Raw genomic sequence first — 13,763 nt, 5'->3', positions numbered from 1 at the left:
CTCATCCTCTTGGCCACGTCCTCTATGCTGATCATTCGTCTTCGCGTGGAGCTCATCAAAGCGCCTTAGAAGAGCAGCGAGACTCTTGTCCACGCAAGCAACCGCCGTCTCCAAACCTGCAAGCTTGGTGTTGTTGGAAATCTGTGCGGCCTCCATTTGCCCAATCTTCTCATTTATCACCTTCAAATCATTATCAATTCCAAAGGTGTACTCCCTCACTTGCTTTTGAAAATGATGTACGATGCCTTTGGTGCGAGGTGTAAGCAGACCTCCACCATCCTCATCCTCACTCCCTGCACCTGCCATGGTTAGCTTGCAGCAAACAAAGTCACAAGAAGTTGCCTACCAACTAAAGGAAATAGGTGGTGGCACACTATATGTTCACTCACACTTGTCCATTCAAGTTCTTACATGTTCTTACCAAGCAAGGCAGGAGGTGTCGGCAGCCAGCAAGAACAACACAAATGGTTACACAAGCACAACCCCGTGATGTAGTAGATAATTTGTGGAGCTATAGGTGGTTGCAAACAAAACAAATCAAGGTACAGCTAGAACCACATTAGTCAAAGCAAGTTGAATAGACATTCATTGATGGTCCTATGCTGGTCCTAGTGCCAAATCAAGCTAGAGACATGAGCCTGAACACAAATGTTGTCACACACCAAGACAGCAAGGAATGTAAGAAAACAACAGCTCTATTCCCTTCACTTTTTTTCTCTTCTCTTCTCTTTCTTTTTTTTTTTGCTCTTTCTTTTTCAGGGGCTAAAACTCTTTTGAAAACCCAACAACCCAAACAAAGGGATTGCTGCACACAACTCCTTTGAAATCAGTTCCAACATCTCAACTTTCAGACAGCAGGTCGCGAATCTCAAGTGCTATTGCGACGCGCTCAGAAGGAGTTAGGAGAAAATTTAGATCCGTTGGAAAGAACATGAGATAAGCTTTCCAGATTGTATTTAAACATTTGAATCGGACATGTAACACAAGATATAGGACTGTTTTCTTCCAGTGCTCAGATCTGGGATGATGGATTCGTGGTGGCAGAAATGACAGCGGAAATATGAATAGATTTCGTGGATTTCGTGGTGACTAAAACGTGACCAGAACTCAAAACTCTAAAGATTGAACCACTAAGAACCAGCAACTAGCCCAAACAATGCAACTGAAACTCAACAAGCAAAGAACTAAGCAGAACAGCAAAAGCTCAAACTTGTTGTTGGGATTTTCAGATCTAGCCTATTTTTGTGTAGTTTTCTGGACTGTAGGTAAAGGGATGGGTAGAATCTCTCACCAAAAAAAACCTTGCTCTGATTACCACATGATGGAACCCGCTGGGGTTTGCTCCCGATCTTTCGATGAGAGTGGGGGATAACTCGATTTGAGGAGGATCGATGTTGTGCTGCCCGACTACAACACCACAAGGGTTGCACTGCGACTTAGCGACAGTTACACCGCCTCCAATTTGTGTTATTCTTGCTGTGCCAAGAACAACCTTGAACCTGCAAGCAAATCGAAGAACAAGCAAGAACAAGTGGACAAGCAAACAGCACACAGACCTTGCCCAAAGGATAAATCTGATACACACGAAGTTGGGGTTCTGAATCAAGCAAATCGGGTGGTCTAATCGACACACGCGTTTACAAGGAAGTAGCAGCAGCTAAACTTACAACCAAACAAAACACAAGTCTCAAATGGTGGCTGCTGGTGGTTTATATAGGTGGGGGGGCAGCCAAAAGGCGTGGGGGTGTAAACCCTAACTTAGAATGGGCTCCTAGTGGGCTGAACTAGATACAAGGGCCTCAGCCCAAGACTGGAAGACTGAACGTCATTTTGGCGATTCTGCTTAAGTCCTTTGGAATTTCGTCTTGAGGTTGGATCCATCTGAAAGTAGACTTCAAGAGCTTTCCAACAAGTACTCATGGACTTCAAACAATATTCGGAGCTAAGAGTTATGGCCTTCCGAAGTTGCCCCTTCCTGGAGGTCCGAACTGGTATGGTCCAATCTGATCATCCACACTCGCTTTCTTGTCGTGTTTGCTCTCCCTCCAATCTGGTTCATGTCCCAAGTTCCTAAGAATAAGAAAAGCATCACAAGAATTTAGTAGTACCCCATTCATGGATGATGGTTTATGGACAACGAGGAACGAGTTTACCTGATAATTTAGCTCTCGTGCACGAGCTCTTGTCATTGGTCCTTGCTGCGTAGTAGGCATGGGTGTATCGTTGGGAGGGATGTCCTCATCAGACAAGCTAAAGAACCAAGACTTGAAGCACACTTCAATCTTCCATCTCTAGCTAAGGAAGCCAGTTGTTCTCAACAGGTTCCGAAAGAACCAAGCAACAATCTGACTAATCACCCACAAGGCGATTTCGTCGAGTATGCTTCACATGATGTGTTTGGAGACATGGACTAATTTTATGTCCATAGATTCCATATGTTGATGTTCTCAGACATGTAGTTATATATTTATGTAACTAATTAATATTCTATGGTATTGTATATCATACTTATGTATCAGCATATTTGATATTCAATAATGTTTATATGTATCTCAATATATTTGATAAGATTTCCTTTTGAATTTCTTTTTTGTATATAGTTTGCTACATATAAAATGACATACTTTAACACAAATGCATTAATAAATAAATTCATTTCTACTGCAAACGTCTCCCTCCGTTGGAGTTACTACGTGATCATATTTTGGTAGAAATGCCAGTATTTCCCATTGCGGACCTCGGCTACATATTATATGTACCGATATCACCACCTGAGAGTTAACATGATAGGGCTAATTACATCTCAAAAATTTTATAGTTGAATTTGTTTAGCCCCCTTCATTTACTCTTATATGAGGAGCAATCTAGGCATTAGGGGGAGATTTAACCACTAAAATGCCAGGAATGAATGTATGCACATTCGCCCTCATATCACGTACTAACTTTAAGCAGTGCACCATTTGCAATGCACTTGCAAATAATCCACTAGTTTTATTTACTAACAAGGTGGTAAATCCGATTATAACTTTGTGCCAGAAAGAGTGGAGGTACCAAATAAACCACTCAAACCCCAAATCAAGATATGAGGGGGAGAAGTATGCCACAAAAGTTACCAACTTACGGATACCTTGTACATATATGAAAAGTCCTGCACAACTATGCACTTAATATGTGCTAGACTAATGAGAACGCTTAACTCCATACCTTTGGGAAATACATGGAGTTAAATGAGGAATATTTCCACAAGCAATATTTATTGTATTATTTAAAGGCTACTAAATGTCGACATAATTTTTCTCTACTGTATTGCCATATACAAATGATCAAAAATCCTAGGCAGATTCGGACGTAATCAGCCCATACGGTGCTTTGAATTCTAAATCTACTTGGTCAAATTTTGTGTGAGCAATTAAAGTAGAATTGCGCTTGCTTCACATGTGAGAAGAGATTTCCCATATTGTTTCCTTTTTAAGATGGTGAATAAGCAAGAGCTGGTAGCATAAAGGTTTCACGCAGAACCTAAATATATAGTTGTGGAAATTATGTTCTAACTTATTTTGTGGATCAAATGAATTTAACAGATTCAAACATAATCAGTCCCTGTTTGGACATTGAACTTTTGGATCAAAGATAGAATCAGTCCTAATTGGATTTTGTATTCTAAATCAAATTTATATTGTGTTTTATTGAAGTCAAATCTTGACTAGAATCAGTCAATTAATTGTGGTACAATTGACTGGACATATTTTCATGATTATGGAAATTTGTTTTGTTATGATGATTCATTGTATATCATCATTTATGACATATGAATCTAACAAGTAATCCGTTTGAGATGAAAGTTAAGATGTGATGTTCAGGTGGAGAATTATCTTATATTTGACCCGAACAAACCTTGTATTGTACTCTTTTCCTATATGAATTTTTTCAATTTCTCATAGAGATTTTTAATGAGACAATATCAACACAAGGACATATATCTATCTCTGATTTTCCCCATGGGGGTTTTTAAAGAGATATCAAAGATATATTAATCTTTCTCATATTTTTCCCACTGGATTTTAGGAGAAAGATATTACGTATATGCTATATTATTTTCTCCTCATTTTCCTATTAGGTTTAAGGAGTTTTTCATGGCATATAAATAAAAGATATGGTTTCTCCTCACATTTTTCCTACATGGTTTTTGGAGGAGTTTTTCCCATTATTTTGGATATTCTCAAGAACAAAGAACAAAGATTACATGAAGCATACTTGAAGCCAATTGATCAAGAGGGAGTGTTAGAAATAATAATAGTGTGATCAATTAGATTAACAGCGTAATTAACAAGCGGCTTAGTTAGTTAATCCAATCATTAGTGTCCGCTAATGACAGGGCGCGTCCGTACGGCGATGACCCGTTCGGAAGGGGCATGCCCCTCCCGAACAGGCGTCTGTCCCTTGAGTATATATGTAATCACTGTTTATTTGAGATCAATCAAGAGAATCAGTTCATCCATTACAGTTTTCATTTAACATTCTGCACCCTGAGTTAAGATTATATTTCTCCGACTAGGGCGAGTCCGAGACCGAGAAACTCTCGAGTATGCCTGGCTCCTTGCCATCGGGCGACAGGTGAAGACTTCGCGTGACTCCAACCAACGCGTCCAACAAGACATTAGTGGCCTACTGGATGCACTACGTTTTTTTTGGAGAAAACACAATCCAATACAAATATAATCCACATACCACGCAACCGAAGTATTTCACAGCTGTCTGACAAACTTGACAAAGATTTTAGCGTTGGCTTTGGGTAATTTAAGACCTAGCTTATCAAGCTAGCACCAATATACAAGCTTGATGTCATAACTCAACACAATCAGCAAGCTACCAAATACACAAGCCTAGACACAAACCACAAACCAATGGACGCAAATGCACCACCAAAATACAAACCAATCAGCAGAACTGAATGCCTTGGAAACAATTTAGGCATCAGTTTGTTAAATATATAGGCTTCTAGGAGACACTACTCTACACTGATTCCCGCACTAGTTTGGATAAATGTACACTTCGGGAACATACTTGATACTTCATACAGCCAAAGAAGCAGACAAGTACTTGAGGCAATTTACTCGCACAGAACAAGCTTCTTATAAAGCACGAGTATGTCCTTCTTGGTAGGATTCTTTAGCTCTAGCAACTGAGCACCAAATCCATGCTTTGTTAGCTCCTCTTTCAGTTTTGCAATGGTGAACTTTTTGTAACCATCTGGATTGATGCCCTTCATATCCGTACTAACTGTGACACTGTCTTCTCCCATATGAACAGAACCACCATCATCAGTATGTATACCCTTTAACGGGCTTGTGTTGCTTTTGGTTCTTTTTCTACTCCTCTCCGGAGGATCAATGTCCATATGGTGGACAGAGTCCACGCCTACTTCATTACCTCGCAGCCTTTTGCCCCGAGTAGTGGTCCGAAGCTTGCCATCACGTGCAGTCCCAGCAAGACGGATCAATGTCAACTCCTGCTGGAGTACATCAAGTTCACCTTGGGTGGACTGTAGCTGCAGAGATATGGCCTCTGCACGCTTATTGGCTTCAGCTCTAGCTGCACGCTCCGTTGCCAACAGACTATCAAGGACATGGACAGTACTGGACCTTTGTTCATTGCTACGGCTCAGTAAATCATCCATTTCTTTCTCCCTCTCAGCAACCCTACTCTCAAGCAAAGTAACCTTGGACCAGGCATCAGATTCAGAACTACGCATCCTCTGGACTTCACCTAATAGATTAACTTTTTCCTGCTCTAGTCTGTCAACCTGTCTTTGAATTCTCTCAATAACTGCTACCTTTTCCATCGATAACCGCTGTGCCTCATCCTTCTCTTTCTGAGATGCAATAGCCTCTGTTCGAGACACGTCAGCCAACTCAGTAGCTTTCTTTGCATCCCTTTCTGCAGACTTGTATCTTTGTTCTGCCTCATCATATTTCTTACATTCAGACAAGAACTTCTCTTGAAGATGGATTTTTTCTTGTTCAAGCATTCTAGCTTGCTTTTCATATGATACTGCTCTGTCTCTTAGAAATTCTAATTTGTTCATTAATTCTTTGATTTCATCCTTCAAGCCTGCAGTTTCCTTGTTGTGGCCCTGTGTTTTTGATTCTGCAACCTGAATAACGTTCAAGCATTAAAAACAATCATTCGCATGTAACAGAATGACGCAATTCAAGGGAAGACTGAAGTGCTAACAGAAAAGTCATCACCACCTGCAAGCGCTCCATCAACACACTTTCTTCACTCTCCGCCTGTCTAATCTTTGCAAGTAATTTCCTTATTTCCTCTTCCTGTCAGCAATGAGATGATGTCATGTATACATGCAAATATCATAACAAAGATATCAAAGAAATTTTAAAAAAATAGAGATAACCTTTTCCTCCAAATGTGTGGCAAATTCTGCCCTTATAGCACTCTCCCTTTCTTGTGCAATTTTGTTAATTTGTTCTTGCACTGATGCTAATCTCTCCAGTGCAGTTTTAGCATGCAGAGCAGCTGTTTCATATTTCTTCTTCCACTCTGCAGCCTCCTCCGTGGCAGAGGATGCTTGTTCACGAGCTGCGCCCAACTTTCCCTCTGCAGAGCTGTATCTAGACTCAAGAGAGGCCAACTGAGCAACATATCTATCTTGCTCAGCTTTTTGCTGAGAAGCAGATTGCTCATACTTTGCCCTCCAACCAGTGCATTCATGTCGGACATGGTCAAGTTCCTTAGATATGCTTACACAGCGTTCTTCTAATGTGCTACACTTGGTCCTCAGGTTCGCAAGATGCCCACTAAGATCAGCAGAAGTCCTCTGTTTTTCACTTATGGCAGTTTCATAGCGCTTCAAATATTCAGATTTGTGTGCCTCATTAGCTTCAAGTTGCTTCTTTAAAAGTTCCAGTTGGTCCTCATTTGACCGACATCTTAGAGCAAAAGAAGTCCTCTCTGATTCAGCTTCATTTATTAACTTCAAGCAGAGGTCTAATATAGGCCCTTCCAAACTAGAACAAGCATATTATCAGATCCTTGGAGATGACAAGGAATCAACAGATTGAAATTTAGAAAATAACAAAGTGTAGAGCTATTCACTCAAACAATAAATTCGGGAGAACTAACAAAAAAATATCAAGTATATGCTAAGTTTTGTACAAAATGGCTCCAACTTAATTATATTGATCTTATGAAAATTTTATTACGAGATACCACAATCAGTTGATATATGCAATAGTGTAGTGTGTCTACAACTTGGATTTTTAAGTCACAGTAATTAAGTGTAAAAAATAATAATCCATAAAATCATCACTTAGAAACCTATAGATAATAATTGTCTGTTTTGGTTCTCTCAACCCCACAAAGCAAGAAATTGCAAGAGACAGTAAGTAAATTCATCCAAAAAGGTGTCCTATCACTTAAATAGAGAGAGGTTCAACAAAATAAGAGGCAATAGCATAGCAAAATGTAATGTTTCAATCAGTTGTTAAATCAACATAATCTGGTAACACAATACATTGGAAGTTCTATCTCCGAACAAACAACGTACTGCGCAAAAAGATTTTTTTTTCTCGAATGCGCAGAACTGTGCAGTATATTAAGAAGAATTACTGCTTGAAAGATCATAAGCTGGTGACAGAAACACTGAAGATTGTGGTCTTCTGAAAGCAACTAAGCCAAAAAGGTAACAAGAAATGAGCATGAAATTTCTAATCCCAGAGGCAGGACGAACCATTGTCTTAAAAAAGCTGCAAGCGTTCTCCATTTCGCTGGGCCAGTACAGGAAGTTTCATATTCAGCTAGTGAAGTTTCCAGGACCTGCAAATTTTACTATGTTATTATCTCAACATTAAATAAAATAAGGCGAATGGAAACTAGTAGCTTAACTAACTAAAAAAAGTTGTGCAGGGTTGCAATCTAAGTAGTTGAAAGAGCTCTTGGAAATTTAGAAAGAATAATGTGTTCTCTCAAATTTGGCTAAAACTCGGGGCATAAATTGCACATCTAACAAAAACACAGGCAGAAAAATAAATAGGCAGAAAAATAAATAAGCAGAAAAAAATATCAATAAAAGAAGTTAGACAGCAGGTTAGGGAGATCGGATCGCTACACGGATTGAAGCATATCTTCCTGAATAAATACCTGAATCACTGCAGAAACTTTGACTCTAGGAGCAGCACATGCCGCTCGGATCTTGTTCTCCATGTTTTGTATAGCATTTGAGCACTGCTTGTCAGCCTCTAAGAAAGCATTCCTTTTGTAATCCTGAAACAATGGAACAGTTGTTAATCCATGCCAGTAATAAGCCATACGGAAAAGGAAATAAATATCATTAAACCAAAGTTAAAGAAATATAAACTGGACAGGTACTATCCCATGAGGAATTGAGCAATATGTTCAACAACTAAATAATAAAACATTTAACCATGTGCAGAAGAAACCACATCAATTTGAACATCGAATATACCACACCTTAACTATTTGGTATGAGTTATGAAGATAAAACTGTTTGTGTCAGGGTGGGTGGACCTTGGAACCAAGTTATGTGTTCACCGCATGAACAGTGAGAACCTAAACATGCTGAGTCACGCATAATTTATGCTTAGGAAGAACCTAAACAACCTTGTTTTCTTATTGAGCTGTGAAATGTACAGCATACCAAAGAGGTATACAACTTGAGAACAATCTTTAACATGAGTCTTTTCAAGCTTTCAAATATCAAGTCTTTTGCTCAATGAGGTGAGAGTATCAATAAGTTCTCTTTTTCTTCCACATCAAACTTCAATTAACAAAGAAAGTTTTACCATTTACCAATTGACCACCACGTTATGATTAAGGATCATATAAGAATGTCAAAGCACACCTAAACTAAAGCTAAAAACTTACTTCAACACTATAAACAACCAATGGTCACACACCTATATCATTGTGAAATATTAAAATGTGTTCCAGTGTTTTAAAGGCGACAAGGCGACCCAAGGCGAGCTAGCTGGGCACACCCGGACGCCTAGGCGAAAAAAGCATTACTGCTCCCCAATGCGAGCTAGGTCTGCCCAGATGCCTAGGTGCCGCCTTTTAAACACTGATGTATTCTCTACGTTGTCAACCAAGAAATGTGAAGGAATTTGTAAAACTTACTAAATACAAAAGAAATCAGGATCAACGCAATCTTGCACAACAATGACAGGTATACAGTGTACCTGAAATGCCTTTCTGCAGAAATTGTTAAGAACTTTCTCATAGTGAGCACGTGAAGTACCAGTTCCAACAGCAGCAGTATTGTATGCATCAAGTGCCTTTCTTAAAGCAGCTTCATGTGCATCCCTTAAAGCATCCTAAATTAACAAAGTTAACAATTTGCAATGTATGAGCATATGCACCACACTTAATTGACCTTTAAACTTACTTCTTCAGCTAATCTGCTGTGGATGAAAGATGACATGTAAATCTCTGCCGCAGAATCATATGCTTTTCGGCATTCTGCTTCTTCTACGCTCTGCAGTCAAATATAGGAGGCAGCTAAGCCCAAGAATGGCAAAAGTAGAATATTTATTATTAAGAAAACTGTTTAAATAATTTAAGCAGTCAACATAGACCAGAACCCCAATATTCTATCGAACCTCGTATTTTCTTAATATGCTGCTTATTTAATAACATTTGCAAAATACTACGGAGGTTTTTCTAAATCTCACAGTGATTAATTACCAGGAAAATTCTACTATTTACATCATCAAAGCCAAGGATGGCTAATCTTTGACAGCAATGGATAGACTTTGTATGTGTTTCATTTGTCCTGAAATTTTTGCATAAATCTATTACCATTGACAAAGTCCATTCTCCTTCCAAATGATGTACAACCAAATTTCCGCATATATTCTCACGGTGATTATTATTTGTCTTGTTTACCTTTTTTTCCATTGTACTTCACTTTATATACGATTTTCCTTTTTGTTGGTGGTTCATGTTGGGTTTTATCTCTAGCCTACCTGAACTTAGTTGGGACTCGAAGGCTTTTTTTTGTTGTCTTTTTGGAAATTAAAATCATTAAATGAGTGTTCATATTAAAAAAAATAGTTGAGAGGTGACACCAATATTATGCAAAATAAAACTACAAGGTTCCTAGATTATGGAATATTTGTTTCATGCTTAGCATTGTAACACTCAACATGCATCACCTTATAAATTACAGAAATGCTCTGACGGGCATCGCTCAAGAGACAAAATACCTGCCAAGAGGATGATATGGTAGGCACAGCACCATTATTTAGTGCATCCAGGAAGGACTGTGTAACACCAGCTAGTACCGGTCCTGTCATGATTGTACCAGCAACTTGCTTAGGCCTTGTCCTCTCAAAAATAAACCTTGTTAATTCATCCAGTCCCGCTTGGAATTCAGGCCGTAATTTCTCTATCTGGTAAATGTGATTCAAATATTAAATGTGCCAAACAAAGAAAATATTATTGTAGGGTATGCATACTTCCATAATGAAAATAGAAGAGAACAGAGCTTACAGGAATTTGATCTAGACGTTGAAGTTCATTTTCATTGTTCAATGGGCGCACCAATGTGAAACATTCTCTATCAGGAAAGAGCGAACGGATGGATTCACGGATCTAAGACAATTGGCAAATGAAATTGAAATTGTAAGTAACATTGCAAACAAAATAATGCAAAAATCATCCTATAAGATCAGAAAATATTTGAATCTAATATAAGAAATTCAAACCAATACAAATATAGTATGGCACAATACCTCATTCTTTGAAGATATATCCTTTCCTCTACCATCAAGAGGCCTCAGTGCAATTTCCAAGTAATCCCGTGGAGTTATCTTTCTATCATTTTCCACTAAATCTAGATAGAAATCCTAACAAAAATATCTTCTTTAGACTGGGAAAAACTATTATGATAACTTATCAAAGAATTAAAAACAACATTCCCAAATCAGAGAACCAGTTACCCTCAGCAGCCAGATGAAGATAGGTGAAAATTGCCCAAGCTCAGATGCAGTAGACCTCCCACCATTAGCCCTCACACGGATATGCTTGGTCATCTCAGTAACAAGTGAAAGGCGGTCAAGGGCTGCCTCATCTATACCACCCATCTGCACAGGGCAATAAAATATATTTCTTCTTCCTTTAAAAATGATCATTGAAGAAATAACACACAGTGCAACATAAGAGTTTAGATTTTCATGTCCATGTGCTCGCATTATCATATATCTTGAATAGGAATAAGTGCAGATACTACTCCTAGCCTTTAGATTGCATACATAATATATTCATTTCGTATTCAGCCACCACTAATATAAGCCCCTCTTGTTTTAAATTAAATAAAAGCTACAGAATCAAGAAGCCTGTATAGATACTAGATACGAGACATCTGGTTTAAAGCATATTCTTGCTGCGTGAGACGGTTTTTCCTGTGAATTTATTTGCCGAACAACTAGGCAACCACTGTCCAATAAAACTTAGGTGGAAGGGCATAATAGTTGTACAAGTTTTCCACACATACACAAAGCCATTTCCTTTTCTTATATTTGAAGCGCTTTTGCTAATACATGTTCTAATGGCCATATGTATTAATTATTGTAAGTACAAATGTGAAACAGTCCAACATTTTTAGGGCTGAATTTGAGACAACCCTATAACAAAGGCTTGTAAATAAGAAACCATTAAGCAGACCTGATTATATATGAACATGCTCGATAGTAGGACCGCCAAAGAAAAAATCTGAATGCTGTAGGTGCCCTGTAAAAGAGGAAACGTGTTATGTTTCATTCATTGTAAAGATAAAATAAGATTAAGTGCATCAATACAGACTGGAAGACTAAGCATAAACCATGAAAAATATAACAACTCAACTCAGCAGAACAACCATTGAAGATATCTAGAATTTAGAAGTGGATGGAAATGAAGTGAGTTCCCTAAGATATTTCGCACCGTCTGATCGTAGGCATCAATGCCCTCGCTGTCAAGTAGCAGAAGACTGTATTCAGTTCCATCAAGGGCAGTTCTCTTTATTGGGGCACTCCACATCCAAAGGCCCTTGGTGCAGGGCCGATGGGTACTTGCTACTTGAAATCCACTGCTCCTTCCTAGAAGCTATTACAAACACAGAAATAAGCATCATTCCACTTTAACAGGGCATTTGGCAACAATATAATAATTTCTTTATGTTGGAACAATATTATTTAACATGTTCTAGAGGCTAGATAACATAAAAAACATGTTTAAGACAAAAAATTATTGATGTTTGAAAACGCTGACAAAAGCCGAATACTATCAGTCTGGCATGAATACTTTACAGCCCAGCTAGCCCATTAATCAATGATGTAGAACTATACAAGACTGGTGCCTCTTTCAACTAGTAGAACTTAAATCACAAGAGTTGTCATATGATTATTATATCCTATTCCTGTTGCTGTCCTCATACTTGCCAACCTAAATATGAATATGAACGAAAGGTCCATGTTCCACTAGATCAGACAATGTGACAAAATTTTAACACCAAATATCCACAGCAGCAATTATTTATAACAACAATATGGTGATAAGCATTGTTTTGAGTTTTTTTAATAATGATGATTACAGAAATAGAACTGCTACCATCTTTTGATTCATTTTAATCAGAAGAATAGCACGTTTGTCTACAACATTTATCAGCTACCAAACCAATCCAGCACGTTACAAAAAATTAGAAAAAAGTACTTTGAAAATACAACTTTCAGAGCACATAGAGAGCTGGGTAGAAATAAAAGGGCGTACCCAGTGCCGTAGGCTTCCCGCACTGCGCGGGGTCTGGGGAAGGGTTGTTTTTAAGCCCCGAGCCTTACCCACACAAATATGCAGAGGCTGGGGCTCGAACCCGGGACCTTCCGGTTATAGACGGTAACCAGGTTAGAGAGCTGGGTAGAAATGCTATGAGAAAAAAAAAAACTCATGTTTTCGATGATCCATTGCTTTGCAATTTCTTTTTCGAAAGACCATTACTTTGTAATATCTCCGATGATCTGTAATTTGAATAGCTCGCAAAAAGTGATGTCTGCTTCCAGCTCCAAGTGGGACCAAAATCTTGTTAAACCAGCCGTCAACTATCTCCTAAAAGCAATATCTATCTTTCCTCTCCTCGATGGCGCTGATTCCAACTTGACCAATTCGACGCTGGTACTAGTAAGCTCTAGGAACGAACCAGACCAGGAGTGGTGGACTCAAGAGGGCGCCGCGGCGAGAGAGGGTGGGCGAACCTGGTTAAGGATGAAGCTCTTCCCCTGGCGCGCGCGGCCGCAGACAGAGACGACCCCGACGGGCCCCTTGACGAGCTGCAGCGCGGCCACGGCCTCCGGGTCCATCCGGAACCGGCCGCGCTCGTCGCAGTACACCAGCCGCAGCGGCCGGCCGCCCCCGCCCTCGCCCCCCGCCTCGGCGGCGAACGGCGAGCGCGGCGAGGACGCCGGGGTCCACGGCGAGCGCGGGGTCCCCGTGCCACCGGCCGCCGCCGCCGCCGAGGAGGAGGACGGGGACGCGTCGCCCCCGCGACCCCGGTCCTTGGACACGGAGCCGCGGAGGCCCAGCATCTGCAACATCTTGGCCTCGCGGGGTGGTGTGCTGGGGGAGAAAGGGGATTGGGCTGCTTCGTCTAGGGTTTTGGATTTGGGAGTGCCGGGGCGAGGGGATTCCGGGAGCGGTGCTGGCGCAGTCGCGCTTCGCGAGCAAGCAGGAGGTGGGGATTCGCGTTCCTTCGCTGC

At 40.0% G+C, this 13,763-nt stretch overlaps 1 protein-coding gene across 1 annotated transcript; it reads right to left on the bottom strand.

Annotated features, from left to right (window-relative positions):
- Positions 1 to 4,708: 4,708 nt before the first annotated feature.
- Positions 4,709 to 13,763, bottom strand: LOC120655596 (guanylate-binding protein 4-like). Its single transcript, XM_039933493.1, has 14 exons — positions 13,263 to 13,763; positions 11,959 to 12,120; positions 11,701 to 11,766; positions 10,977 to 11,120; positions 10,770 to 10,883; positions 10,528 to 10,629; positions 10,242 to 10,427; positions 9,422 to 9,511; positions 9,216 to 9,350; positions 8,158 to 8,280; positions 7,748 to 7,833; positions 6,413 to 7,025; positions 6,252 to 6,329; positions 4,709 to 6,154 (listed from the first exon to the last, which is right to left on the bottom strand). Exons 1-14 carry the CDS (start codon positions 13,599 to 13,601, stop codon positions 5,111 to 5,113), a joined length of 3,282 nt encoding a protein of 1,093 aa, XP_039789427.1. The 5' UTR covers positions 13,602 to 13,763; the 3' UTR covers positions 4,709 to 5,110.

This window comes from Panicum virgatum, chromosome 1N (assembly GCF_016808335.1).
Source record: "Panicum virgatum strain AP13 chromosome 1N, P.virgatum_v5, whole genome shotgun sequence".
NCBI classification, from domain to species: domain Eukaryota; kingdom Viridiplantae; phylum Streptophyta; class Magnoliopsida; order Poales; family Poaceae; genus Panicum; species Panicum virgatum.
This window is presented reverse-complemented; position numbering and strand designations above follow the sequence as displayed.

Bases quoted from the DNA above. Each gene is read 5' to 3' on its own strand.
- LOC120655596 (XM_039933493.1), bottom strand. From the start codon at position 13,601: ATGTTGCAGATGCTGGGCCTCCGCGGCTCCGTGTCCAAGGACCGGGGT. The intron at 11,767-11,958 runs GTGCGAAATATC...CCTCTTTTACAG, and splicing joins TTGATGCCTACGATCAGACG to GGCACCTACAGCATTCAGAT. The intron at 9,512-10,241 runs GTATTTTGTCTC...ATTTGACTGCAG, and splicing joins CCATATCATCCTCTTGGCAG to AGCGTAGAAGAAGCAGAATG.